This window comes from Hevea brasiliensis, chromosome 13 (genome assembly GCF_030052815.1).
Source record: "Hevea brasiliensis isolate MT/VB/25A 57/8 chromosome 13, ASM3005281v1, whole genome shotgun sequence".
Taxonomy (NCBI): domain Eukaryota; kingdom Viridiplantae; phylum Streptophyta; class Magnoliopsida; order Malpighiales; family Euphorbiaceae; genus Hevea; species Hevea brasiliensis.
Genome location: NC_079505.1, coordinates 69,105,550 through 69,132,101, shown reverse-complemented (window position 1 = coordinate 69,132,101; position 26,552 = coordinate 69,105,550). Strand labels below are relative to the sequence as shown.

At 31.6% G+C, this 26,552-nt stretch overlaps 4 protein-coding genes across 8 annotated transcripts; 3 read left to right on the top strand and 1 right to left on the bottom strand.

Moving 5' to 3' along the window:
* The first annotated feature begins 2,968 nt into the window (after positions 1 to 2,968).
* Positions 2,969 to 7,277, top strand: LOC110648103 (methyl-CpG-binding domain-containing protein 11). Of its 2 annotated transcripts, none has more exons than XM_021802222.2 (3): positions 2,969 to 3,091; positions 3,191 to 3,282; positions 6,057 to 7,277. In XM_021802222.2, the coding sequence occupies exons 1-3, from the start codon at positions 3,055 to 3,057 to the stop codon at positions 6,819 to 6,821; spliced, it is 894 nt and encodes a 297-aa protein (XP_021657914.2). In that variant the 5' UTR covers positions 2,969 to 3,054; the 3' UTR covers positions 6,822 to 7,277. The 2 variants fall into 2 exon arrangements, with proteins under 2 accessions (XP_021657914.2, XP_021657915.2); XM_021802223.2 differs by having other exon boundaries at positions 3,003 to 3,062.
* Positions 7,278 to 8,956: 1,679 nt separating this feature from the next.
* LOC110648104 (thylakoid lumenal 16.5 kDa protein, chloroplastic) lies at positions 8,957 to 10,973 on the bottom strand. 2 transcript variants are annotated; one of them, XM_021802224.2, is made up of 4 exons: positions 10,498 to 10,973; positions 9,809 to 9,937; positions 9,503 to 9,575; positions 8,957 to 9,313 (listed from the first exon to the last, which is right to left on the bottom strand). In XM_021802224.2, exons 1-4 carry the CDS (start codon positions 10,900 to 10,902, stop codon positions 9,204 to 9,206), a joined length of 717 nt encoding a protein of 238 aa, XP_021657916.2. In that variant the 5' UTR covers positions 10,903 to 10,973; the 3' UTR covers positions 8,957 to 9,203. The 2 variants fall into 2 exon arrangements, with proteins under 2 accessions (XP_021657916.2, XP_021657918.2); XM_021802226.2 differs by having other exon boundaries at positions 9,809 to 9,948; positions 10,530 to 10,971.
* Positions 10,974 to 13,845: 2,872 nt separating this feature from the next.
* On the top strand, positions 13,846 to 19,550 carry LOC110648105 (glucan endo-1,3-beta-glucosidase 11). Of its 3 annotated transcripts, none has more exons than XR_002493525.2 (4): positions 13,846 to 14,283; positions 15,881 to 16,920; positions 19,143 to 19,285; positions 19,417 to 19,550. XR_002493525.2 is itself a non-coding variant. In XM_021802228.2 (3 exons), exons 1-3 carry the CDS (start codon positions 14,229 to 14,231, stop codon positions 19,227 to 19,229), a joined length of 1,182 nt encoding a protein of 393 aa, XP_021657920.1. In that variant the 5' UTR covers positions 13,847 to 14,228; the 3' UTR covers positions 19,230 to 19,550. The 3 variants fall into 3 exon arrangements, 1 of the variants encoding a protein (XP_021657920.1); XR_002493524.2 differs by having other exon boundaries at positions 19,406 to 19,550; XM_021802228.2 differs by having other exon boundaries at positions 13,847 to 14,283; positions 19,143 to 19,550.
* A 2,611-nt stretch (positions 19,551 to 22,161) lies between these two features.
* LOC110648107 (umecyanin) lies at positions 22,162 to 23,229 on the top strand. The gene is made up of 2 exons (XM_021802229.2): positions 22,162 to 22,502; positions 22,690 to 23,229. The coding sequence occupies exons 1-2, from the start codon at positions 22,313 to 22,315 to the stop codon at positions 23,100 to 23,102; spliced, it is 603 nt and encodes a 200-aa protein (XP_021657921.2). The 5' UTR covers positions 22,162 to 22,312; the 3' UTR covers positions 23,103 to 23,229.
* The last annotated feature ends 3,323 nt before the right edge of the window (positions 23,230 to 26,552 follow it).

Sequence of the window (26,552 nt, the reverse complement as noted above, 5' to 3'; positions counted from 1 at the left end):
AATAGAACATGGCCTTCAATAAATTTCCAACACCATAAAAATCAGCCCACCTCAGATGGGTCAGGTTTCACACTATAAATTGGATCACTTGGTAGACATAAGAATTGATGGACCCATATAGGCCCCTTTTAAATTCCAGGACCACACCCACTTACTCTGTTCATGCCAGTTCTATAAGACGCACTGTCATGAAAAGAGCTGATTATACAAGTTTTTGGTCGACCTCAAAATGCAAATTAATGCCTGCCCATTGGCCATTGCCTTGGCTTTTCCCTTTTTTTTTTTTTTTTTCAAAGTGAAATATTTTTATTATTGTGCTTGGGTTAATAAATCATAGTTGGACCACTAACCCAATATTGGTGCCTGGTGGAAGAATTTATGTGCAGAAAATATGGAAAAGCTATCATATCCAATTTTGAATCTACAAATGAGAATATGATTAGTGCAAGAGAAGAGTCAAAGGTAAATAAGGCTTTAGGCACTTCTCTCTTTAAATTAACTTTTGGGTTGAATTAAATCTGGCGCATTTTCTTGAGATTCCCTTCTTCATTTGTCAACTCTTAAATCTCTCCTTTCAATCCAAAGGCATTATTGTTTTGCCATGTCTTTCGCAATTGAGAAAAATGTCGTCACCTGCATGCACATAAATCCTCTACTCTATAAATTTTTGGTTGAAATTTCACTGGTATATGATTTTGTCGTCCATGGCTCCATAACTTGCATCAACTGTCCTCTCGCTATTTGATTGCTTCTCACCATTGAAAATCCTCCTTGCTGACACCATGCTCTTCAATTTCATAGGCCTGTGACCACGGGCAGAACTGACTCTTTGTAAGTGGGTTCAATTGTCCCCACTGAATTTTCTTTTTAAATTTATATATATTGATAGTAAAGACAAATAATATAAATACATGTGAGTGTGTCAATTTGACTTATTTTAAAAAAATCTTAAGATGAATAAATAAAAGACAAAGTTAGAAGACTTCATAAATACTTATTTACTAAGTACTTGTTTGGTATTGAGATTGTAGGTCAAAACTATTTTCCAAAGAAAAAAAACATGATTTTAGAAGTTGTTCTGTTCAAAAAAAAAACCTAAATTAAAAAATTTATTTTGTTATTTTAGTATTTTTATTACTAAAACTTATCATATTTAATTTTAAATTATTTTTTAATACTTTCTAATTAATATATTTAAAAAATATATATTTTTTTAACAATAGCTCTTACAGTAATGCTAAACAAACATTAAAGATTAAGTTTACAGTGGATAGTAGATAATGAAGTGATTATGCAACATTTTTAAAAAATAAAACTCGTAGAGAATAATTGTAAAATTAAGATTATAATGAAAATTTATAAATTTTTGTGAGATTATTTATTTTTATATATATTGAAAATTTATATGCATTATAATATTTTTTTCTCAATAAATAATTTATTATTGTATATAATATTTTTTTTAATTGAAAAAAAAATTTAACCCATTAACTTTAAATTGTCATTTGAAATCTGAGTTGTGGATTATTTGAGTTTAATTTTCTGTTAATTGATTTCGTTTAAAATTTGGATTTTGTTAAAGACATATATGTGAGATTGATTTGAATGTTGAAGAAGTCTTTGTCTTGTGTTTATTTTCTCTAATAGAACCGATAAACCAAATCGAATTAACTTTTTTTTAATTTAATTTAATTTTTCTTCTTATTTAATTTAATTTATATATTTTTTAATTTAATTATTCAGCTTAGTTCAAAATTAAATCGACTGATTGTACACTCTAATTGCCATTTCATAGTTGATCTTTTTGTGGGCTTTGATTTGGCCCAAACCATGAGGTGACCCAAATTCAGACTTTCTATTGAATAATAATTTAATATTCATGAATATAATTCAACTAAATCAATCAATTTACTTGAAATATTTTCATCTGAAAATTCAGTTGAATTTCACCTAACTTGAATTGCATTGATTTGCCTTGAAAAATTCCAAGAGCATTGTTTTAGATGAGAATTAATTTTGATAACTTGTGTGCTTTGACTGCCATTTTCTACTGCCCCAAATTTGAGTCTCAAGAATGACTTGAATGTTTTTCAAAAAGTTTATATGGGATTTATGAAGAGTTGATATATTTATTATATTTTAATTGATCTAAATTTTATAATAAATATTTAATTAAAAATAATTATATTTATTTTTATATAAAAATCTCACATTTTTCTTTACAAAACATTTTTTTATTTTTAATGAAAAACTTAAACATCTAACATTATTTTATAAAATTTTAATTAATTAAGTGATTTAATTAATATACATTTATCCATTCACGTTCAATAATAACTTTTAAAGTAATAAACAAAATATTATTACCCTTATTTATATTATCTAAAAATATAATATTTATAATAATATTTAAAAATCGAAGAAGTAATTCATAAAAAATTATCTTTTAAATTTTAGAAGTTAAAAAAATATTTGATTAAAGTTAATAAAATAATATTTATTATTTTTATATTTAATAATCAATTTAATAATTATTTTTATTAAATATTTTTATTTTAAATTATTATATAAATAATTAATTATTAATCACTGATATCTCAACGATTATTAAAATAATTAATATTATTAAATAAAATTATCATCAATAAAATTCTATTAAAATTATTTTGTTCTTAAATTAATACCACTATTTTATGTTTAGTAATTAATTTATTATTTATTTACATTAAATATTTTTATTTTAAATTATTATATAAATAGTTAATAATAATAACCAATATTTAACCTTTTTTTTTTTTTAATTTTAACACTGATGGTACTATTATTTATAAGTATCGACACAATGACCGGAGTGATCACAACCGTTGAGTAGTGGAAAAGGCAACAGGTGTCGTTCTCACGTGGCACTGTGATGCATCGAGAATACCCAATTCAAAAACAATTGGTCATCAGATGAAAGGAAAGTGGACCAAAATCTTAATATAGGAATAAGATCAAACGACGGGTGTCAGCTGGTTAATAGGGCGGACAAAATTCCTGCTGTGCTCTGCTCACATGTGCAAGTATTTAATTTTTATTTATTTATTTTCTGGTGACCTTTCTCTCTCTCTCTCTCTCTCCAGAGCTTGCTCTGCTTGCTAATTATGGATGTTTATGAAATTGTAGTTGAAGATTTTTGAATTTGGTATAGGTGAAATGGCTAGTTCAGCGGAGAAGGATACTTCTACAAAAGAGGAGGATTTCTCTTTGGACCTTCCTGCTCCTCCTGGATGGAAAAAGAAGGTCCTTCTCTCTCTCTCTCTCTCTCTCTCTCTCTCTTTTACTGTTACTTGGTGGGTACTTTTTGAGATACAATTTGCCTTCGTTTTTTTTCCCCATTAATTTTGTGGTACTTGTGCTTAATTTCGCTAAAATTGCTTGAATTTATTGTGAGTTTCTATCCTTTTTTTTTTTTTTTGTAGAATTGCTTCTTTTGGGTTTGCTTTTATTAATTTGCTCCATAAGCTGGAAATTATGTTGATTTTTTAAGTCAATTTATTGATTTCAGTTGTTTTTTTTTTTCAAGATATAATTGTAAGGCTTCAGAGGTCTTGTCAGTTAGTGTTTTCGGGAAATTTGGGGTTTCTTTTTCATAGTTGGATACGGGGCTTGTAGCAGTTTTATGAACCTTTGCTTGTTGCTTTGTGCCCCTTTATTTTTTTTAAAAAAAAAAAGATAGTAGTAATATTTTAGCAGTATCTCCAAGTTGTGCTGTTTCTTTTTCAATGTGAATGTTTTTTTTTTTTATCTGTTTTTATGTCCATTATGGAAACACAAACTGTAAATTTTAAGTTGTGCGATTATAGAAACTTTAAATGTGGCAACTTTTTGCAGTGTAGCTCTGCTAACTCATTCCATTCATTACCAGAATATTATGATTTCTCTGTACTTGCAATCAATCAATGCAGTAACTGCTTTTGGGTTTAGAATCTAGACATGAGAAAATTGTCATTTCAAACTATTTTGAGTAGCCATAATTTACACTTCCGAATTTATAAATGCGTTCTTTTTTTTAATTTTAATTTTTTTTTTGGGCTCTTTTTTTGGACTATATAACCATTTTGTTGGATAGGACCTTCTCTTTCCTCTTTTATTTGCTCTACAACACAGTTATCGTTACTTTTATTCTCCATGAACTACAAGACATTTCTCTCCTATTTCTTATGAAAGAAGCTCTTGTGAGAAAAATCTGTTGAGGTTAGGCATTTTATGGATTCAGTTCTCTTTCATGGGAAAAATCTGTTGGGTTTATGAAATTAGAATACATATGTATGTCTTAGAAAGGTTCTCACTTATGCTTGGCTTTGCAATTTAATGAAACCCTTTTTATGCCTGAATTAGTGTCTTGCTTTTTTCTTATTTCCTAACAATTTGCAATAAATTTTTTGTGGTGTTAAGCTTTGATCCTTAACTTGATATATTTCAGAAGTAAATAATCTCCCAAGTTTTGTCACATCAAAATTTTCCCTAACATTTGGATTTTGTTGACATGTTTCTCAAAATAATTTTAGAATTTTAAATGGTAAATGGGTTGTTTCTTGACATGCAGTGAACTTGTTCATTGTGTTGTCAAGCCGTCATTTGGAAGGGATTAAGTTAGTATGGTTTATGTAGTGCCATTGTTTGTTTTATATGGCCGGTGGTTTGTGGCCTGGAAAAAAGGCATTCATGTTCAAATATGAGCTTGTTTTGATAGAGAGATGAGCTTTGCTTTGTGATACTAGCCATTTCTGGGAGCAAGATATTATTTTTAAAAAAAAAAAAACAAAAAGCAAGGAGGGATCATTTTTATATGGATGGAATATGCAAAGGACTTTCTCTCCTTGCCAAAATTTGAGGAGCCAAAAAATTATGGATTCATATTGATGGGATGGAATTTCAAGTTCTTTTCAAAACCTTGGTGTGCTAGACTGTTGCATAACTTCTGTAGGTTATAATATTGTTTTTGATTTATCTGATTTCCTTTTATCTTCAAAAGCAGACTTGTAACATTTTGTAGGCACAACTTATATATATATATATATATATATATATATATATATATATATATATATATTAAGATCTTGTGTTTTCTTTGGCATAAGGTTGCTGATAAAAGCTCTTAACTTATAACATGTTGTAAATATGTGTTTCATTGTACTGAACAACAATAACAACTCCATTGTTCTCTTGAACTTATTGATTTCAGCTATATATTTCATTGTTAGTTATGTAGGCTGTATCCATATGTGGAATTCTTGAATCTCATCTTCACTTTCACTGGGCAAGAGATGGTTTTTTTTTAGTCCCTTTCCTTTTATTGACTTCCACATGAGGTACATCACCTTGTGTCATGGCAGGCATCACATTATCAAGCATTTTATAGGACTTATTCCATCTTGTCATTCATTGGCATTACAAGAAGCAAGAAGAGTAGTAAAGGGACTTTCTTAATCATCTTAGAGGACTCCCTTCATAAAACTGCTGGTTTTATATCTGCTAATTCTTGGCATTCAAACCTTGTATTCTAGCAGATCAAATTGTAGGCTAGTCTTGCAATTAGCCACACTCATTTTATCCTTTCCCATATTTAGTGAATTATGCAAAAGCTGATTACTTTGCCTGACTGGATGATTTGTATTAAATATCTTGGACGCTGTGGTTTTCTGTTGTCTGATGAATGAATGTTGAATGAGGTTAGGATTTTTTTTTTTTCCAAGTTAACACATTGACTTTCTGATCAAAAGTCAGGCAAGTAGCTGAATCAGATTGTTTTTGAGCCTATAATGACTTAAAAAGTTTGTTTAATAACAGGATTTGATCCCTATTAGTGGTTATGATATTATAATTATAGAATGGAATTTCTTGTACTTTGATTTTTCTATGAAGGCTCTGTATAGTTGGCTGTATTTGGCTATTTCATGATTAGAAATTTCCAGATTTGAAAGTTCCTTAAAATTGCACGTTTTCTGTGCCATTTTTGACTTTCTTTTCTGGTCAATGGAGTCCACAACTTGATGATTTATGTTAATGTGCAGTTTTTGCCCAAGAAGAGTGGGACCCCTAAGAAAAATGAAATCATATTCACTGCCCCAACTGGGGAGGAAATCACAGGTAGAAGACAGTTGGAACAATATCTCAAAGCACACCCTGGCGGTCCAGCTGCATCTGAGTTTGACTGGGGCACTGGCGAAACCCCTAGACGATCAGCAAGGATTAGTGAGAAGGCAAAGGCAGCTCCAACTCCTGAAATTGAACCCCCAAAGAAACGAAGCAGGAAGTCATCAGCTTCTAAAAAGGAGGCCAAAGAAACAGAAACTTCAACAGGAGCTGAAGAGACAAAACAAATTCAAATGCAGGAAGCTGGGAAAACTGGAAAGGATGAAACAGATGTGAAAGCTGCAAAGGAGGATGTGAAAGGAAATCAGGAAGATAATAAAGACAAACCCCAAGAAAGTGATGCTAAAACAGAAGCAACTTCTACTGAAGAAGCTAAAGTTGAACAGAATGTTGATAAATCTGATAAAACCGAAGAGGGGAAGGGTGAAGTAGAGCATTGGCTCTCCAAAGGGACATCTGATGGTTCAGGAATATCTGAAAATAAGAAGGAAAATATAGAGGATGAAAAAGTTCAAGAGAAGGATATGCAACCACTGGTTGAGGCTTGCAAAGAATATGGGTCTGGGGAACAAGATAAAGCTGATACGGTCATCAGTAAGGATAAGTGTGAAGCTGAAGGAGAGAACAAAAAGAAACCTAGCAGAAGCATTCCTGAGCCTGAAGGAGCGATCAAGGATAAATAAGCAGCAAATGACAATAATGAGATTGTATAGGTATTGATGAGATGAATGAGAAGGTGCAAGGAGAGGTGATTGAGAATGGGATAAGTGGCAATGGGGCCATGTAAGTTTAAGCCTTGAGGTGGCACATCAAAAAGAGTAATTCGACGCCGGCTTCTTCTAACCCCTTTCTGACCTTTGTAAAGTGCTTAGTCCGTTGGATGACTGTAGTTTTAATGTTTTAATAGATAGCTATTTGATTGTTAATTCAGATATTGCTTTAAAAGAGCCATAGGTTATATGTGTAATGTAAGAGCTCTTATTGCTGACCTTCAAAGTATATGCAATAGCCATTGTAAAAGTATGATGTTAGATAATGGTATTGTAATGTCATTAAGCGGTTATGTAGTAATAAGTTCCTTTTAGAGATTCTATGAGATGGTATATAAAAAGCTCCTTGTTCTTTGGTGTGGTTGATCATTTTCAGCTTCTTTATCTTTTAAACTTTGCCATTGACTGCCAAAGATTCCAGTTTATCAGAGATGGTACTAGAAACATTTTGAGAGTTTGGCAGTTTGATTATCTTAAATGGTGCTGTTAAGCTATCAATGGTCTACTGTCCTGTTAAGCTACCAGAGATGTTATTGCGTCTTTTAATTAATGTTGTGCACCGTGAAATCGTGTAAACTATAAAGAAATGAAATAAATATACAAAACACTAATATTTGCGTAATTTACTCTATTTACATAGGGTTACATCCATGGATATGTCATCTTTCATTATCAACAATAATAAATTAATTACAACTTTAAAAGTATATTACTTATAAACTCAATTAAACCTAAGAGAACTCATACTATATCAAGCTGTTCATAATAAATATATTAGTTAGCCATTCCCAGTCTCCTCTAGACATAACCCAATATATTTACTATTATAACATTATACTATAAAATGTGTCTTCAACTATATGGGTAAGAGCCCTCTCATCAATGGACAAGAATTCTTTCCTCTTGAATTCTATGCCCTTTCTCCACCTTAGGCCAAAACCCCTTTCTTTCCATGGAATAGCAATGGTCATGAGCCCCTTATCAATGGGCAAAGTCAAATTCTCAACAATTGCTAAAGTTTCTCTCTGCAATGGGTCACAACATTACTTTATGAGCTGAAATTCAAATAACATTTTCCATCATTCTCCTATTTATATTATTAATTCCTCCATACTAATTTGATTAGGAGTTCCACTCAATTTAGGGATAAAGCTAAAATAAGAGTTCTACCTCTATATAGAAAAAGGTCTCTCTCCAAATTCCACTAGGATTTTGATTCATAATTCTAACCATCTCTACCTTGACTCAAAATCTATCAACCATTGCATATCTCAAATTCTTGAGTGTCATCAAATCATTAAATCTCCATACTTGAGCTTCAATCTTTCAAATCTCCATTCTTCAATTTTCATCTTGGGTGTATCTTACTTTATTTCTACCTGTCGCAACAGCTCCACCTTCAATTAAACTCATCAAGATCTGATACTAATTTGTTGTGCGCTGCAAAAATGTGTAAACTACAAAGAAATAAAGCAATCATATAAAACATCAATATTTACGTGGTTCACCCTCTTCATATAGGGCCACATCCACGGTTTCCATTATCAATAATAATAAATCATCAATTACAAGCTCAAAACTATGCTATCCATAAATTCAGTTACACCCAAATTACTTATAGTATGTATATTAGTTAGTCACTTATAATCTATTCATAGTAAATATATTAGTTAATCCCTCTTAGTCTTCTCTAGGCAATTACATAGGCAAAAGCCCCTTCATCAATAGACATGAATTCTTTTTCTCTTGAATTCTATGCCCTTTGCCTCTCATTAATGGGCGATGCCCCTCTCTGCAATTAACTTTTTTCACTATTCTCCTATTTATAGTGTTAATTCCTTCAATTTTAATTTATAGTGTTAATTCCTTCAATTTTAATTTAATTAGGAGTCTCACTCAATTTAAGAGTAACGCTAAAATAAGAGTTCTGTTTTTTATAAGAAAATATCTCTTTTCAAATTCCACTAGAATTTTGAGTCATAATTGTAATAATTAATCTACGAGAACCTTTAAAATGTTTCCCATGATTGCTATTTTTTTCTCTGAAATAAAACAGCAGAAAAGAAGAAGAAATGTTATTAGGTGTAACCGAAGCTCAAGAGGATTGAGGAAAGAACTACAACTCGTGTGAGCAAAGTAGCCAGATGGTCTCCAGTTCAAGGAACCACTCATAACCACACGAAAAATCAACAAAGGATCAAACAATATGAACAAGGTTGTGCAAGGAATGAAACTCGGAACATCGAAAGAAGAAAGGATATTTACGAACAGGAAAAACATAATCCGGCCACCTAACTAAAGCCCTTTGAGCTGTCCGACCAGCCCTGTCAAGGTTGTCCATTTCTCGAATGCGGTTGCAGATGACACAAAAGCAATTTTGGAGGATTCAATGTCATTGCTAGTAACTGCAAAGTAAAAAAGCATCATTAAGTTACGCAACATCCATTATATGGCTATACAAATATTGCATTCTTCAGGATTCTGAAAGACCTGGACATGGACATCGCCAGGCGTTGCACAGAAAATAAGGGTTTTTCAGGTGCCTCATGTTCATGGAAATGAAAGGCATAAAGGAGTGTGAAAAGATAACCCACCTGATGAAATCAATGAAGCTAGAGATGAATTGAATGTATCCACCTGAGTCTTCTCCTCAGGACCAGAGCTTAGCTGTTGACAAAAGACATAAAAGCAAGCAATCAGAAGCTAATAAATTAAGCCAATATTTATATTATATAAAATGAATTTTATAAAATGAATTTTACAAAATGCTTCTCATTCAACAAATCATTTTTCAATGCAAAAAGCTAGAACATCATTGGCAGTGAGTAGTTTTTCTGTGGAAATATCAACAGTGCTTGTGCAGATTATTAAATGAAAGAGCAGTATTAATCGATGCTTACCTTGGAGAAAGCTATATTAGCCTTTTGGACCCAATCTGAATTGGTGCTTCCCCCAAGAACTGAACTAGCTGTTGATAGATCATTGTTTTCTATGGCTTGACCTACTTTGCTCAGCTTGTAAACTAGATCCTGTAAATACCCTTCAGCAGATTTCATTTTATAGAGTTAAAAAGAGTGTCATAGAAGCATGATTTTAGATGAAGTTGACAATATAGCAGGAAAGGTACATAAATTATTTTCTGAGAGGGAATAAAACCAAATTAAGAAAATTTAATTGCACAGTTTGAATTCATGAAGTATGATCTCAGGACGTTTAGGCCGACGACACTGGACATTCAAATGAAGTAACCATTTTAGCATAACAGAACCCATTCATGAGGTCTCTGGCATCTTCATTGATGCTTCCATTCCTTTTTACAGGCATTTCCTCCCAATTAGAGCAAAAATGCCTCCGAATCGACATGTGCAATATCAAAACATATTTTTATTAAATGTCAATTAGAGAGTTAAGCACCACCCAAGAAACTAATAGCTAAGCTACATTTCTGCATAGTTCCATAATAGAAATACCATATATTTTAGTAATTAGCTAATTTAGATAAACAACCAAATTGCAATTAGAACATGAAGAACATTCAATATAAACTCAATCAAGAGAAAAAGAAAATATGGGTTCATCCAAATTATACATGGACATTGTGGGTTCTGCTTGAGATTGAACCTGTTTCCTTGTTAGATGAACTAATGACACCTTGTCTTTCAATCCTCTTCTTTCTGTCTCTCTTCACTCTCTCCAATAGTTCTTCATCATCATCAGCTTCCAATATAGCTGCATTGGCACTACTGGAATTGCTCCTGCTAGCCAATGAGATGACGAAGCTGGTGATGAAGGAAATAGAGAGGCTTCTTTTGGTTAAAACTAGAGAAGGTGGTGATGGAGACTCACTAAAAGTTCTGCAAAATGTCAGCTGTCTCCTGGCATTGTTCTTTTTTGGACAAAAGAATACAGTTGCTGCTAGTGAAGATAAAGATGATGAGGAGGAGGAGGAGGAAGAGAGAAAGGAGTTTGCAGTTGAAAGAAATGTTGTTGCCATTTCTTGGTTTTTCTTCTATCTTTTTCTTTATTTTTCTGGTAGTTTCTGGGTGGAAAAATCAGAGGTATTGATACTTTGCCAAGCCTTTTAAGAGGATAAGGTTGCTGGATTCTGCAATCTGATCCAGTCATTTTCAAATGTCTAAGGGTATTATAGTCATCTATCCTTTTTCTTTTCTTAAGACAATTCTTCAATTTCCTTGGACCCTTATTTCAATACAACATTTTCTTTCTTCATTTTTTTTTCTTTCTTTATTTGGATCATCTTTTATATCATGAAGCCTAAAATGAGCAATCTGCCCCAATGAACTGGAGACGCTTGAAGTCTGCAGAATGGCTACTTTCTCCAGCTGCTAAGTTATGAAGTGTGATGACGGACGAAGTGTAACTTGCTCCATCCACGTCCATTTTCATCCAAAGAGAGAACACCATTAATAAATAATTTTATATGGATTTAAAAAGCAAGTGATGCAAAGATAGATTCCATTAGATGGAAAATAGCAGTTGGTAAGGCAAAAAGCTAAAAGAGGTCCACCACTGCAACTTTGCAATATCATCACAGTTACCTTAATAACCAAGCACAATTTAACAACTCCAAGCCAGCTCTAAAGGGAGATCTTTTAAGTCAGATGCATCAAATATCGATACACTAGTAAAACAGTTTCCATTTCAGGGTTTGAATTGCTCATCACTTGCACTGTAAGGCTGACTTTCCTTTTATTAGTTCACACACATAGCACAATTATTTTATGCCATTAAATAAATAATTCAGTGATTAGATGTTTATTTTATAGTATAAAACGTTAAAAAATTGAAAAACTTTTTTTTAAGAAAAATTAGAAGTATAAAGAAGGTTTTACTCTTTTTATAATTGCACTCTAAATTATTATTATTATTATTATTATTATTATTATTATTATTATTGCACTCTAAACTATTGATAATAGTGCAATTGTATTCTGCTGTTAATCACACAGTTAAAAATAAACAAAATTATCACCTCAGCTATGATTTACAATGGCATTTTGGTAAATTTTTTAATAAATTGAGGCACTACTGAAATGATAATTTTATTAATTTCTAGAGGTGTGGTAAACGTTAAGGTATAATTGCACTGTTATCAATAATTCAGTGTGCAATTATTAAAAAAAAAAATTAGAATATAGTTATAAAATGTGTAAAATTTAAAATTTTTATGACCATTTTCCCATAATTACTTGCAATAGGAGACAATGTTAATTTAGAGCTGAGCTTTCCTCACTTTATGGCATAACCAACAACCAAAAGGATCTCCACCCTCCATTCTCCACCTCCACTTTGTCATTTTCCTCTTCTCTTTCAGAGCTTCAATTAGTCTTCCATATACTTTTCCTCTTTTCTTGTATTTGGAATTCCAAACCCATATGATTAATTGGACAAATTAAATTAAGTAGTTAGAACTCACAAGACTTATGTTTTAAGTTATTATCATTATGCTATTCACAAGAAATTAGAACTTTGATTGAAATTAGCCAGTAGGCAGGAATTAGAATAATTAATTTGGATGTTGACAAAATGATTCTCTTTACAAGTAGAAGGTTGCAGTCAACTGGACCTATACCATTCTTATATTAATAATTTTGTGCTTCAAATACTGTAAAAATTAAAATAGAATGGATGGATTTTAGGGTAATTTTTATAATTTATGTTTCTATTTTTTTAAACCAAAAAATAATGATAATGAAGAAATTAAGATTGATGATTCTATTAAATGGAATCCACCAACAGTAATAGGGCATTAATTATTCTTGTTCTCAATCTCTTTTTAAGAGTCACTTTCTTTCTTTCTTTCTTTCTTTCTCCATAAATCAGAATATCAACCTACCAAAGATACAAAATTAATGCATATTCTTTTCAAATTGCCTATGCTGAGTCACATTTGTCTGCTTATGACCTTTTGTGCCAAAAGTTCATTAATTTGTACATACTCTTTTGATTTCTTTTAATTTGTAGATTTTTTTTAATAATTTTTTTATCCTTTTAAAAATAAGACTAGTAGTTATTGAATCAATAATTTTATAAATTGGATATTAATTATTTTTGTAATTTCAATATTATTATATGATTGTTATGACTGTGCATGAAGATGTTACATATGTACAATTAGTTACTTATTATTGATATATTGATTATGTGGTATAATTATTCGCTTATGTTTGTAATCGACCATTTTGGGGATAATTTAGGGTTTATATATATGTGTGGATGAATAGGCTATCAATGATAGTCCTTGGTCTCTAGTTAGTTCGCTAGCCATGATTATAAACCGAGTAAGATAAATTCGTATTTAAGAATAATAGTTAATCTTCGTATATAGATTAAGCTTAACTCGTTAACATAATTAGAATGAGAGAGCTCATGTATGGCAATAGTGATGGCTATAGTAAGTGCATGTGTAGTTTCAAGTTATTTGAATATAAAATTTAAAAACGTAATCAACCTTAATAACACAAATAAGATTTAAAATTTTAGTTTTAAAAATATATTTTCTTTGTACCCAAAAAATACTCTCCTCCATTACGCCTCCTGCACGGAGCGTGCAATTGAGAAAGAGAGCGCGTGGGGCTGGAAAAAAGAAAAGAAGAAAAAATTGCAAAGGGACAATTGTAGAGCTTAAAGTTGAAATAGACAAGTTAACGCCAACCAATAGCAACATCTACAAATAACCCCAAAATGTGAAAACAAATTTAATAATTACTAAATTAAATATTTATATAAAATATATATAATTAATTAAAAAATATATTCAATATATAAATATATATATATATAATTATTCAATTTAACGATCAATAAATTTATTTTTATATTAACTTAAGCTTTCTGTTGCTGAATTTAAATATAATTAATTGTCAAGAAAAATAAAATAAAATAAAAAAATCAAAGAAATAGAAACTAAATGACCAAGCGCCCCCTGTTTCCCCTTCCCTCCTCAGTCCTCCCTGCCAAGTCGGCACTCTCTCCCACAGAAAGCGACCGCCAAAATTTCTCCTTTCAACTGGTCTGCATATGCCAAGACATTTTTTACTCAGATTTGTGTCGAAACTTTTGACTCTTATACGAACTGGGAAAGAAAGACAAAGAGCAATCGATGGGTAGAAGTAAAGTTGGAACTTGTGCATGTCCAAAATGAGAAAGAGGATTTTTTTTTGGATGTGTTATGGAATGCCAGCAGTGGAAGAAGAAGAAGAAGAACAAGAAGCATCATGACAGTTGCTGTCTAGGAGGTTTTTATTCACATCTGGATCTTTGCCAAAAAGATTTGATGATTCTTTCTTTACCAAGGCAATGAAAAGTGTCCATTGGTTCTTGTTTATCTTCTTGCTCTTCTTTGCTCCGATTGGTACTTGCTCTCTTCTCTTATCTTTACTTTTGCTTGTTGGAATTTTGGTTTTTCAGTTAATTTGTAACGGTTATGTTGTGTGCATCTTGTTTCTATCTTACATGTTTTGATCCCAGTGTTTGCTGGATTGAAGGGAATTTGGATTCGGTATTAGTTTCTGTTAATTGTTTTTAGTGATCAGTTTCTTTTAATTGCTTTTAATTTTCTATTATTTGAAAGTATGCTGACTACAGTCAATTACAAGACTTTATATTGTTTGTTTTTCATGGTTGCTCATATTGTTTTGGGGCTGTAAAGTGTGCTGACTATAGTCAACTAGAAGACTTGGATATTGTTTGTTTTTCTTTTCCCTTTTTATGGTTGCTTCAGGCTGTAGGTCTTGTTATTGTTTTTGAAAATAAATTAATAAACACAAGAAAATCAAATTATATGGAATTTTTCTTGCTTTTCTTAGAATGGTAATACCTCAATTCTTTGGTGGATCAAACCTTTGGTTGCTAAGCAAACGGCTTAAAAGAAGTTTGCTTACTACTGCTTCATGTCTATAGATGATCACTGTCACAGAATTTCCCATTGTGTTTTATGGTTTGCATAGATCTTTAGTTTCTTATCTTTTCCCATATTTCAACTATCTGAGTAAATGTTGTAGAGTTGTACTGTAATATTCTTCAACTCATATTTTTATTTATCTTTCTTGCAACTCATTAGTTTTTACTTAACTCAACTCAACTAAACCTTTATACAAAAAATTTGGGGTTGGCTATATGGATTCTATTTCTCCTCGGGAATGTGTAATGCTTCTATGTCATGTTGTACTACTCTTCTCCGACTCTTCTCCGTGTCAGTTTAGGTCTACCCTAATGTGCTCTACTTGTCTAACTAGAGCCTCTGTATGTCTACAGTTCATATGACCAAATCACCTTAATCAATCTTCCTTCTGTCGACTTATCCTCAATTGATACCACTCCTATCTTTTCTCTAATACTCTCCTTACGGACTTTATTTAGTCTAGTATGGCCACTCATCTACCTTAACATTCTCATCTCCATCTCCGCAACTCTTATCTTATCTTAAACACATACGACTCCTTCAGTGCCAACACTCACGTATGGCTATACGGTAAAATTTTCCTTTCAACTTATTGGGAATCTTGTGATCACATAAAACTCCCGTGGCACATTTCCACTTCAACCATCCTGCTTTGCTAAGCCAAAAAAAGATGAGGAAAATGATACGTCAAAGGTGAGGAATATGTTTCTTGCAACTCATCTTTTTATTCTTCAACTCATTAGTTTGTAATGTTGTAGTTTTGCATGAGAAAAATGATACATCAAAGATGAGGAATATGTTTGCTTCTTCTTAAGAACTGTTATGAATATTTTGAAAATAGGCAAAAGAAGCAACATTTCTTCTCTCCCAAACATACAAGGACCACTATATTTAGTGAAGTCACAGAGCATAATTACCATCATCTGGGACTGGCAAGAGAATTTTTTTGCTGTTCTGTTTTGTTTTTACCTGCTTTTTGTGGCTATAGACAAATGATAGCTTGTTTAATCGAGTTATCCTTCTCCCTTTCTATTTTTTATTCCTGCAGCATCTCCAATGGTGCAAGCATTTACTGGAACATATGGAATAAATTATGGAAGAATTGCTGATAACATCCCTTCACCTGATGAAGTTGTTACCCTTCTCAGGGCAGCAAAGATAAGGAACGTTCGGATCTATGATGCTGATCATAGTGTTCTCAAAGCATTTAGTGGGACTGGGCTTGAACTTGTGGTTGGGCTTCCAAATGACTACGTGAAAGAAATGAGTGTTAATGCAAGCCATGCCATGACTTGGGTTAAAGAAAATGTGCAGGCTTTTCTCCCCAAGACAAGTATTTGTGGTATTGCTGTAGGGAATGAAGTTTTGGGAGGAAGTGATTATGAACTCTGGGGAGCTCTTTTGGGTGCGATTAAAAATGTTTACAATGCCTTAAAAAAGCTTCATTTAGCTGATGTAGTTCAGATTACTACTGCTCATTCACAAGCTGTTTTTGCTAATTCCTATCCACCGTCTTCGTGTGTATTCAGAGACAATGTTGTTCAATACATGAAGCCACTCTTGGAGTTCTTCTCTCAGATTGGCTCGCCATTCTGCTTGAATGCTTATCCATTCCTGGCCTATATGAGTGACCCAGAGAATATTGATGTTAATTATGCTCTTTTTCAGAAAACTCAGGGTATTTATGATCCAAAAACTGATCTGCATTATGATAACATGCTTGATGCTCAGATTGATGCAGTGTATGCTGCATTAGAAGATGCCGGATATAAGAAGATGGAAGTCATAGTTACTGAAACAGGCTGGGCTTCACATGGAGATGATAATGAAGCTGCTGCAACAGCTGATAATGCAAGAACATATAATTATAACCTGCGTAAAAGGCTTGCAAAAAAGAAAGGTACTCCTCTCAGGCCAAAAATTGTGGTAAAGGCATATATTTTTGCAGTATTTAATGAGGATTTGAAACCTGGGGCGACTTCTGAGAGGAATTATGGACTGTTCAAGGCTGATGGGAGCATTTCATATGATATTGGGTTTCATGGACTTAAATCTTCATCTGCCGATTCATTGCATTTGTCTATGAAGGTATGAGGCTTGGAAAGTAGTGAAATGTCATTTTGAATGGTTAAGCCTTCAAAATGATCCATTGGCATTGGGTAAAAAAAATTAAGGTTATCATATGTCTTCATTTTTATTATGTCTTGCCATGATGTTGGTGATTTTTTTTTATTTTTTTTATTCCAATTACCTAATTTTTTTTTGGGTTTTAACATAAGGTGTGAAAACACAGGTATATGAAGGTAAATTTAAATGTGTTTCCTTGAGCACAGAGTGCACCTAGAAACAAAGACAAAATGTCTTAGATGCCTATACGAATAAACTTATAAGGATGGGCAGGAATCAAATTTTATGTTTATGCTAGAGATTCGGCTGTGTGCTTTTGAAAATTGAAACATACTAAAGCATGTGTGTGTGTGTGTGTGTGTGTGTGTGTATTCCAGAATTCATTGCCCATAGAAAAGCTCTGCGAAGAAGCCTTGGACAATTCTTGCTTAAAATCCCTTTCTTCCACACTTTTCAACAGAAAATTCATGTCAGTCCCCTTAAAAGCCATGCCTGAACTCATCCAACTGAGTGACTGACAACACTTGACCTCATCTTGTTAGACTTCATAAATGAAATCTTAGGGCTGCCATAAAAGGGATTACAATATAGGAAAGCTAGAAGGTTCGAGCATTGATTAATGCAGTCTTGTTCAGAGTTGAACTTTACTCCTTGTAAAATGATCTTCAACATGACTAGTTTTATTTTGTATCACTCTGTAAAATTCTGAGCTGCTTTGCTCTGGTGAAGTTATTCAGATAGGCATATATATGATAATTTAAGAGAACTCAACACTGAGCTTTTCATTTTAGTTCTTGGCCTAATTCTAATTTCTGACTGAATCTGTCTCTATTAGCATACAGTTTTACTAGTAATTACTAGTTGTCAGCAATTTTTTCCTTAAATTACAGCATTTCATCAGTTATCCTGCCTATTTTCCCAAGAGAAAAAACAAAAAGATGAAAGGAGTTTATAATTAGTTTAGACGCCACAAACAATCCCACAAGGACTTGCTTTGCAAATAAGAATGTTGAACATATCACTACATTTTCCTCCAATTTTGAGAGCCTAACTTATTAAGCACCTTTAATATATTATTGGTTGTCATTTTTGAGGTCAAACTAGAAATCAAGACCTGCAGTAGATCTTATTCTTTGCTGTGAGCAAAAGTTTTGCATTTTGCTTTGCAGACTCCTACACCCTTGTCTCTGTTGTGTCATCTAACCTAATTCTCAAACAATTACATAGTAACTAAACTACAACCCTCGTAGTGATTTAATTTGAGCTTCTCTTCTATCAATACAACCCACGTAGTGATTTAATTTGAGCTTCTCTTGTATCAATTTATCAGATGCATCCTGTCCAGAAGTAATAGATTCACTAAATGCACCACTTCCCCTGCGCCCCCCCCCCCCCCACAAACCAAAAAAAAATAGGTGATTTATGCATGATGATCTCTATTATGGAAAATAAATCATAAATTTAAAATAGTCATTTTCATCATTGAAGGTGATTGGATAAACGCAATAACAGTAGTGGTAAAATGATATATACTTAAATCAAGATATTAGTATCAAACTTAATTTTTGAAGATAAGATTTAGTTTTCCATTGGGATAAAGAATCATATAATTGTTCTATTTCGGCTGATACAATTGAGAGTTTAATAATGTAAGAGATTTGTGAATTTAATAATACAATTGAGAGTTTGCTAATAGCTTTCGTAAAGGTGATATATACATGGTTTTACTCCACATCATTCTTGCTCAAATGAGTCCCAACTTTCGTGCATTCTCGTCAATGTTCTTGATATTTCAATCTGTGTTTTTGAATAATTTCCTTAATCGTTAAATCCATAATGCAAATCAGTGTGGATAAGTTATGATGTCTATTTTTTATAAAGATTTTTGTTATTTCCAAGACGCTGTGAACCATTGTTTTATGCTTATTCACATTCTTATTTGAGCTCTTGAATCTGAAAAGTTCATAAGTATGATGGGTTGTTATTTCATGATTAGCATTCTCTAAATTATGTATCTTTCAACCGAGTTTAAAAGGGAAAGAAACTGAAAAATGTATAGAGGAACAAAGTATTTCTGGTTATATCTGTTTTTGCTCTATAACCTGATTCAGAATATGTTTGAAGATCAAAATACTTATTTTTTTTTTCTTTGTTTCTTCCCCTTTGTCATGTGCATGGCGCAGGCTGTGCAAGATCAAGCTTTGCCCAGTTCTTGTTTTTTGACGCTGACAATCTCAGCTGTGGCATCACTTCTATTTTTAAGACAATGATGTTGTGTTAAGAAGAGTGAAACCAGCATTCAGAATCCAAAGTCGATAAGTTGTAGGTTCGATACCATTCATGCTACTCTTTAAACGTTGATATATACGAACATTTATTATTGTATTTGCATAGAATATCTGCCAGAAACAACTGATTATTATCTATCTCAACCATGTAAATTTAGTTTTTTGCCAGATAGAACTTCTCTTTTCTGGAGTTGATGGTGCTTCCTCTTTTGCTTGTACATTTTTACAACTATGTTAAGGCCCTTTTCCAAGTTATTATTGGGTCAACAGTTCAGAGATTTGAACAGGCTTATTGATTCTTTCTTGATGGTATGAACAACCAGATAGAGAGTAAAACCTAGTGGAGGTTTGTTCAATTGCTTGACTATGCAGTCATTGACCAAGTGGTGATGACCTGGGATTTTTATATGCTTAAAGATTTGTACTTCATCCCTTAATTCTAAGTTGGTCCTTTAAATTTGTCAAAAATTACAAGTTAGTCCTATTTTTTATTTTAAAACAACTACATTTTTCAAGTTTTGTTCCGTCAACAAAATAGTCCATCCATCCATTCAATTTTAATTTAATTTACTGTTAATTATAGGTTAAATGATCAAATTAACCTTTTGAAACAATTATAATAAAATAGTTTAAACACTCAAATTTTATATTTAAATAATTATATATTATAAATATGTATAAAATATAATAAATATATTTTTATTAACATATTCCTTATATGTCATGTTCTAAATTTTTAAATATGGTTGTATTAAAATATTTATATCATATTATAAACTTATTGTGTCTATATTTGTAATTTAAAAATTTATTGAATTTGCATATTTAAAAAATTAAAAGGGTTAATATAATTTTATCATAATTTTTAATGATTTATAGTAAGATATTATGGGTAAATATTATATTGGCTTAATTAATAAATTACACTCAGAAAAAAATGACAAATATATAAATAAAAGAAAGTTTACATCATGATTTTTTTACCTTTGCATTTGCTCTTAAAATTCCAATTAGCTACCATATAGTGCAAATTTTGTATTTCTTGAATAATAATCAAAATTAATGCCATTGGCATTTAAAAATAAGTGTAATTAGATTATATTGTGTAATTTATTAATTTAATCAATATAATATTTTATCCACAAAATTTTATTATATAAAATTTGAAATAATTAAAATAAATGTATTTTAGTCTCTAAATTTTATAAATCTTATCAGACTAGATAAATTATAAATACAGACACCTCATAAAAGCCGAAAGGGAAAATGAAATTTTTTTGTTAAACCGACCACAGAAATTTTTTTTATATGGATTTTGGTTAGCTTTACTCATAAGTGATGTCATTCACCATTGTTTATGTTTGGTGACTTTGCGTTTCATGAACCATTGGTCAGCTAAATGTGTGCTTAATAAACCTATATTAGCCTGCCTACTGTATTTTCTTATGTATAATGGACTCTGAAATCACTGAAATTTAATAGTTTTAGAGATAATTTCAATGTTACTGAATTTTCATATTATTATACTTATTTTTATTTTTTAAAAATAATTTTTTTTTAAATTAAGTTTTTTTATTTTAAATATTTGTATTTATTAGAATTTAAGTTAAATTAAAATTAAAAAATAGATAAATAGATAGTTTAGGGGAATTTAAATTATAAAATTTAATAATTAGGAGTCCTGAAAGGATTAGGTTTAAGTGATTCATATATATAAATAGTTAGTTAATCATTTCATGGTAGAGAGCTTACAAGGTGGAGAGATGGGCCGAATTGAGTGAGTTTTGTTTGAATGATTTTGAGGAGTGAGAAAAAGAATTAATAATTATAATTATTTTTTTTAATAGTAAATTTAGTTGGTGGAATAAATTTACGCTGAATTATGTTAAATTTTATTCTTTTTAATTTATGTGTGAGTGTGATTTGCATAATGATTAATATTTATACAAAATTAATTAAAATATATAAAATAAATATATATTAAATATAAATATTTCATTTAACTATTATTATTAAACTCATTTTTTATTCAAATTTATACATAATCGTACCCAATTAATAACTAGTCCAAACATCAGAAATAGTCTCCCAACCGCTTACTGAAAGATTAGTTAAAACCAAAAACAAAATCTTTCTTTTTTTTTTTTTTTTTTAAATTATGCATTTGATTAACTTTGCTTGCATTCATAATTAAATATCTTTGAAGAGTTGAAAAAACAAGTGAAAGGGATTTTGGCCAGCTGAATGCAATTCTCTTAAGAACACGAAAGATCGATACATCAATCTTATACATATGTTTATGATTGAAAATCTTTCCCCTCTTACCAGAAACGATGCACACAAATTTTAATCTTCAAATCAAGTAAAAAGCAATAATTCAACAGCAGAAAATTCATGTCCACAGAAAATTTGCGTGCACTGAATCATTATTCCCTGATATATATATATATATATATATATATATACTTCAAATGAGGTGAGGTAGCTTTTATTGTTTGGAAGATGCAAACAGACTCCTGCTGATGCCATTCACCAACTGCCCCATATACACTGTAGGATTTACATATAAAATAAATTTATCTGATTTTCAAGTTAATCCTATTTAGGTAATTTATTCTCATACAGTGCAACCTTAACGAGTCATGATGCTTAATAATTCATATCAATTGCTATTAAAGCCAATCCTATCTTATAAGATTTTACTTTTAAAATGGTGAATATGGGGAAGTGACTCTTAGTGGTTTAGATTTATTGTATAAGAATAAATGGTCCGATATATAAGGTACTAGCTGTGACCAATATGATCATATTTTGGATTCACCGCAGGTTGAATGTATAAGACTCGCATGTTTATGTCTTATTTAATTCATAATTAATCCTTTTAGCACTAAGTACTTGAGAAAGAACAAAAAAAAAAAAATGAAAAAGACCATTGCCCTCCGTATCCTCTCTATATATTCAACAGAAGCAAAGAGCCCATAGAATCTCTCTCACGCACACAGAGAGAAATCACAGAGTGGGGCGACCTGATCATTGGGAACACAGATAGCTAGGCCTAGGTACGCATGGCTAAAAGAATAAACATGGCTATTCTATTTGCTTCTGTGGCAATAGTGACAGCAGGGTTATCAGTCAAAGGCGCAGAGGCAGCAGTATTTGTGGTAGGAGACACTTTCGGTTGGCAAATCCCTACCAACTCCACTTTCTACTCGTCTTGGGCTTCCTCTCACAATTTCAGCGTTGGTGACACTCTCTGTAAGTTCTTTTTTTTCCCCATCAATCATGGACTTTCTTTCTTTCTTTTCGGCGCCGGTTCGACTTACAACTTGAAACTTTACAGTCTGAGAGATGATCGTAATGTCTCTGATGTTAAATTATACACTTCTTATTATTGCACATGATGAGTTCTTAACACCATATGGTGATTTGGAACTGCATGCAGTATTCAACTTCACCACAGGAGTACACGATGTCGCCAACGTTACGCTGGACGCTTATACCAACTGTAACGCTAGCAATACCCTCACTGTTATAAACACTGGTCCAGCAAACGTTCCTCTCACTGCCACGGGTATGCACTATTATATTTGCACTTTTCCTGGGCACTGCTCTAGCGGCCAAAAATTAGCTGTTAATGTTGGTGGCTCCACATCCTCTACCCCCTCGCCGCCTGGCACCACTACCAATCCACCGCCGCCTGGCACCACTGCCAATCCACCGCCGCCTGGCACCACTGCCAATCCACCACCTCCACCACCACCACCACCACCACCTGGCAGCTCAGCCACCTCAACTAACGCTGATAGTGTTGCTTTGATGTGGATGTCCATAGCCCTGGGTTTCATGTTCATCTAACAGTTTTTATGTATATGATTTATGTATGATAATGGCTTGCACTTCTTCCGTGGACCATTATTCATTTGATGGTGATTGAGTGGCTGATAATTTGTATTTGAATAAAACAATTTCATTTCCAGCTTAATTTCTAGCAATATTAATATAACGCTTATTTTAATTTATACTAAATTTTGCTATTTTTGCAATTAAAGTCGCCCTAAGGTGATATTATTTGCGATAAACATGAACTTTTTATCAATCAATTTTGATTTAGTGTTGTTCAAATTGTCTTTCAAGAAGTAGATCAAAGCCTAATGAAAAAAATTAACTTTTTTTTTTTTAATTTGGTTTCAGTAAGTTTAATTTTGCTGACTTGGTAAAATTGATTCAATGATTATTATAAATTATTTTTATTTAAATTAAAGGGAACTGATTTGACACATGATCTATATATATTTTTTCATTTATATCAAAATTTTCAAATAAAAAATAAATTATAATTTAGAATTTATTTGATTATTAACTTTTTTAGAAAATTTAATTTGGATACCAATTTTGCCAATTATTAGCAAAATTGGATTCAATAGCATTTGATCAAGAAGTTTAAGGTCTTAATAGCAAAAAGATTTCACACAAAGGATTCAATAGTAAAAATATGTAAATTTTTTAATGAAATATGGATTATTCTTAATTTCTAACTAGATGCATTATTATGGCGGGTATTCGAGCAACTGGCTAACGAGTGCACATCCATACAAGGTACGAGTTACCATATGTGGCTTTGGTGCTAGCTCTAATTACTTGAATCCATCACTAGAGATAAATATCTTGCGATATCTTCCATAATCTCAGTCCTAGTATCCATCAAGTCCTAATCTTATATTAACTTCTAATATCCTAAGGGGAGACATTCAAAGACTATACAAAGGATTGTTAGGTATGTGTATCATCAATAAATTATTAGATTGACAATATATTAATTAGGACTTTACAACATTAATTTTTTAGGTTAATTATTCATTATCGACTTATGTTTCACGCTTTGAGATAGAGACACAAATTTTAAATTATTAATCTAATGGTAAACTTGAGTTTTTATAGCTCTTATCAGTCATCTTCAATGACATAATTTGATGTTTCTTCCTATATACCAAGTCAATATTGAAAATGGGCCTTTAGTCTGAAAGTAGAGGCGGTAGTTAGATCGAAGTAGTTATGGCCTGTCATTTCGAATTATTTGTTAAATTATTATATAAAAATTATTCTAATTAGATTGATTTATAAATTATGAATATTTTGAGTTAAAATGTTTTATTTTATTTATTTAACTTTTAAATTAAAATTCAAGTTGATGAAATTAATCTAAATGATTTAAAAGTCATGTTTATTGTTGGATTGACTCTCGATTAAACTCTTAATTTTATAGGTTATTTGAGTTTAGATATTTTAAATTTTTATAAATTAAAAACAAGGGTTGGTGAATAGATGGAGTCAGAATTTGCTTCATCTACCTATAAGGTACATCCAACAATAAGGTTAAGAAAACCTTATTAAGTTCTCAAGTTTGAATAAAGACGTATGGAAAGAGAAGCTATTTTAACTCATTTCTGCCAAATGAAGAACAAATATATAAACAAAATTTTATTAATATAATTCCAGTAAAAATTTAGCATGAAGCACCATAATTAAGCCCAGTTATCAGGCTCTCAATTATAACCAACTTAGGCGCTAGATTTTAAGTGAAAAAATCTTGACTAACTCATGCCAAAGATTCAACATCTAAATATTCACAAACAACAAACAAAAGCAAGAAACAGATTGAAACATATAAGAAAGTTTAACAGACCAAAATAAACAAAATAGCTTATAGACCAAGACATTGTTGAGCCACAAGGAGACTCTAAAAAGGACTTAGTAAAATGACAACTATGTCACCAGAACCACAGCAAGTAAGGGAGCAGGATTTGGGAGGAGCCACAAAGCTGCGATAAGGTCATCATCACGATTTAATCCTTGATTTGCTAAAGAGTCGGATATTGCGTTAGCTTCTCTTAAAACATAAGAAAAGAAAACCTCAACCAAATAGCTCATGCGGCGTTGTTTCATGGGGCTAGACCATGATCTAATTGTTTTCGAAGTGATGAGGAGATCAATCCCTGAGAAAAGAAAATTAACATCGAGTGCTTTCATCCATATTGATAGGCGATGGAGGATCAATGAATAAAGAGCTAGGGTGGAGATACACCAAAATCAAAGTTACGTGCACCTTATCTAGCTAAGTTCACTTTTAACTAATACTAACACTTATTTTAGGCCCATTTTCATATATAAAAAATCAATGGAATCAAGTTAAGATATGCATACCTGACAACCCTTTATATAGGTTTTGGATTTATCTCTTATTAATATCAGAAAAGATATAGTGTCCAAATTGCCTAGGAGTACTATGGATACTAGGACTGTAATTATGATGAATATTTTGAAATCCTTATCTCTGGTGACTTACCTAAGTAATTTGGGATAAGTAGTGTTCGAGCTACGTGTAGTAACTCAAACCTCGTCCGAATATCCATCTATTATCCGATTACTTGAATAATCACCAATGAGTACCATTTTTAAGGGCTGTGATATCAATAATTTTTAAACCAAATTGGTTATGCCTTTATTTTAATTTCATTAACGAATCTTTTCATCCAAAATGTCACTATTTTTCCATTAAAATGAAACAAGAAACGACTATACTATTCCTCTCTTCCTCCCCTCTGCCTCTCTCTTTGTGCGTCCTCTTTCTCTGAACCAAAATCTTTGCTTATCGTTGATTGCAACTTATTCTAAAAGTAATCAAATCTAATTTCTCACTGAAAAATCCAAATTATCACAAATAGATCCAGTTCTCAGGACAGAGAGCAAAAAGAAATGGAGAAGATGAACCAACATTTGAGATGATGAAGATGCTACTGAAATGAAAGTGGAAGATGGGGAGCACCACAATTAGAGGACACCAACTCCTTCTCTTACATTAATCGCGATTGCACCCTCTCCACCAAACAAGTTTCCATTTCTTGTTTAATTTTATATAAAGCTGTTTTCCTTCGAATTTGCTCATCATAAGATCATCGAGGAAGCTCTTATGAGGCCCAAGTGACAAAGCCTTTAGGAAAGTGATGATGAAAAGGGATTTTTTGGGGCAGCAACCAAGATCAGTTACGGATGGCAAAAGTTCCTGAACCGCCTCGAACCCACCCCGAACTCAATCTATTTTCCCCAACTCCGATTTGTGCGGGGTGCGGACAGATGACTTTCTCCCCTCTCCAAAACCCCATGACCCACGCTGTATAATAATATATTATTATTTTTTATTAAAAAATAATTTATTTTTATTTATTTATATATTTAAATATTATAATTTTAACAAAATATAATATTTCTAATCATATTTTACTTTTTAATAAATAAATTTATATTATA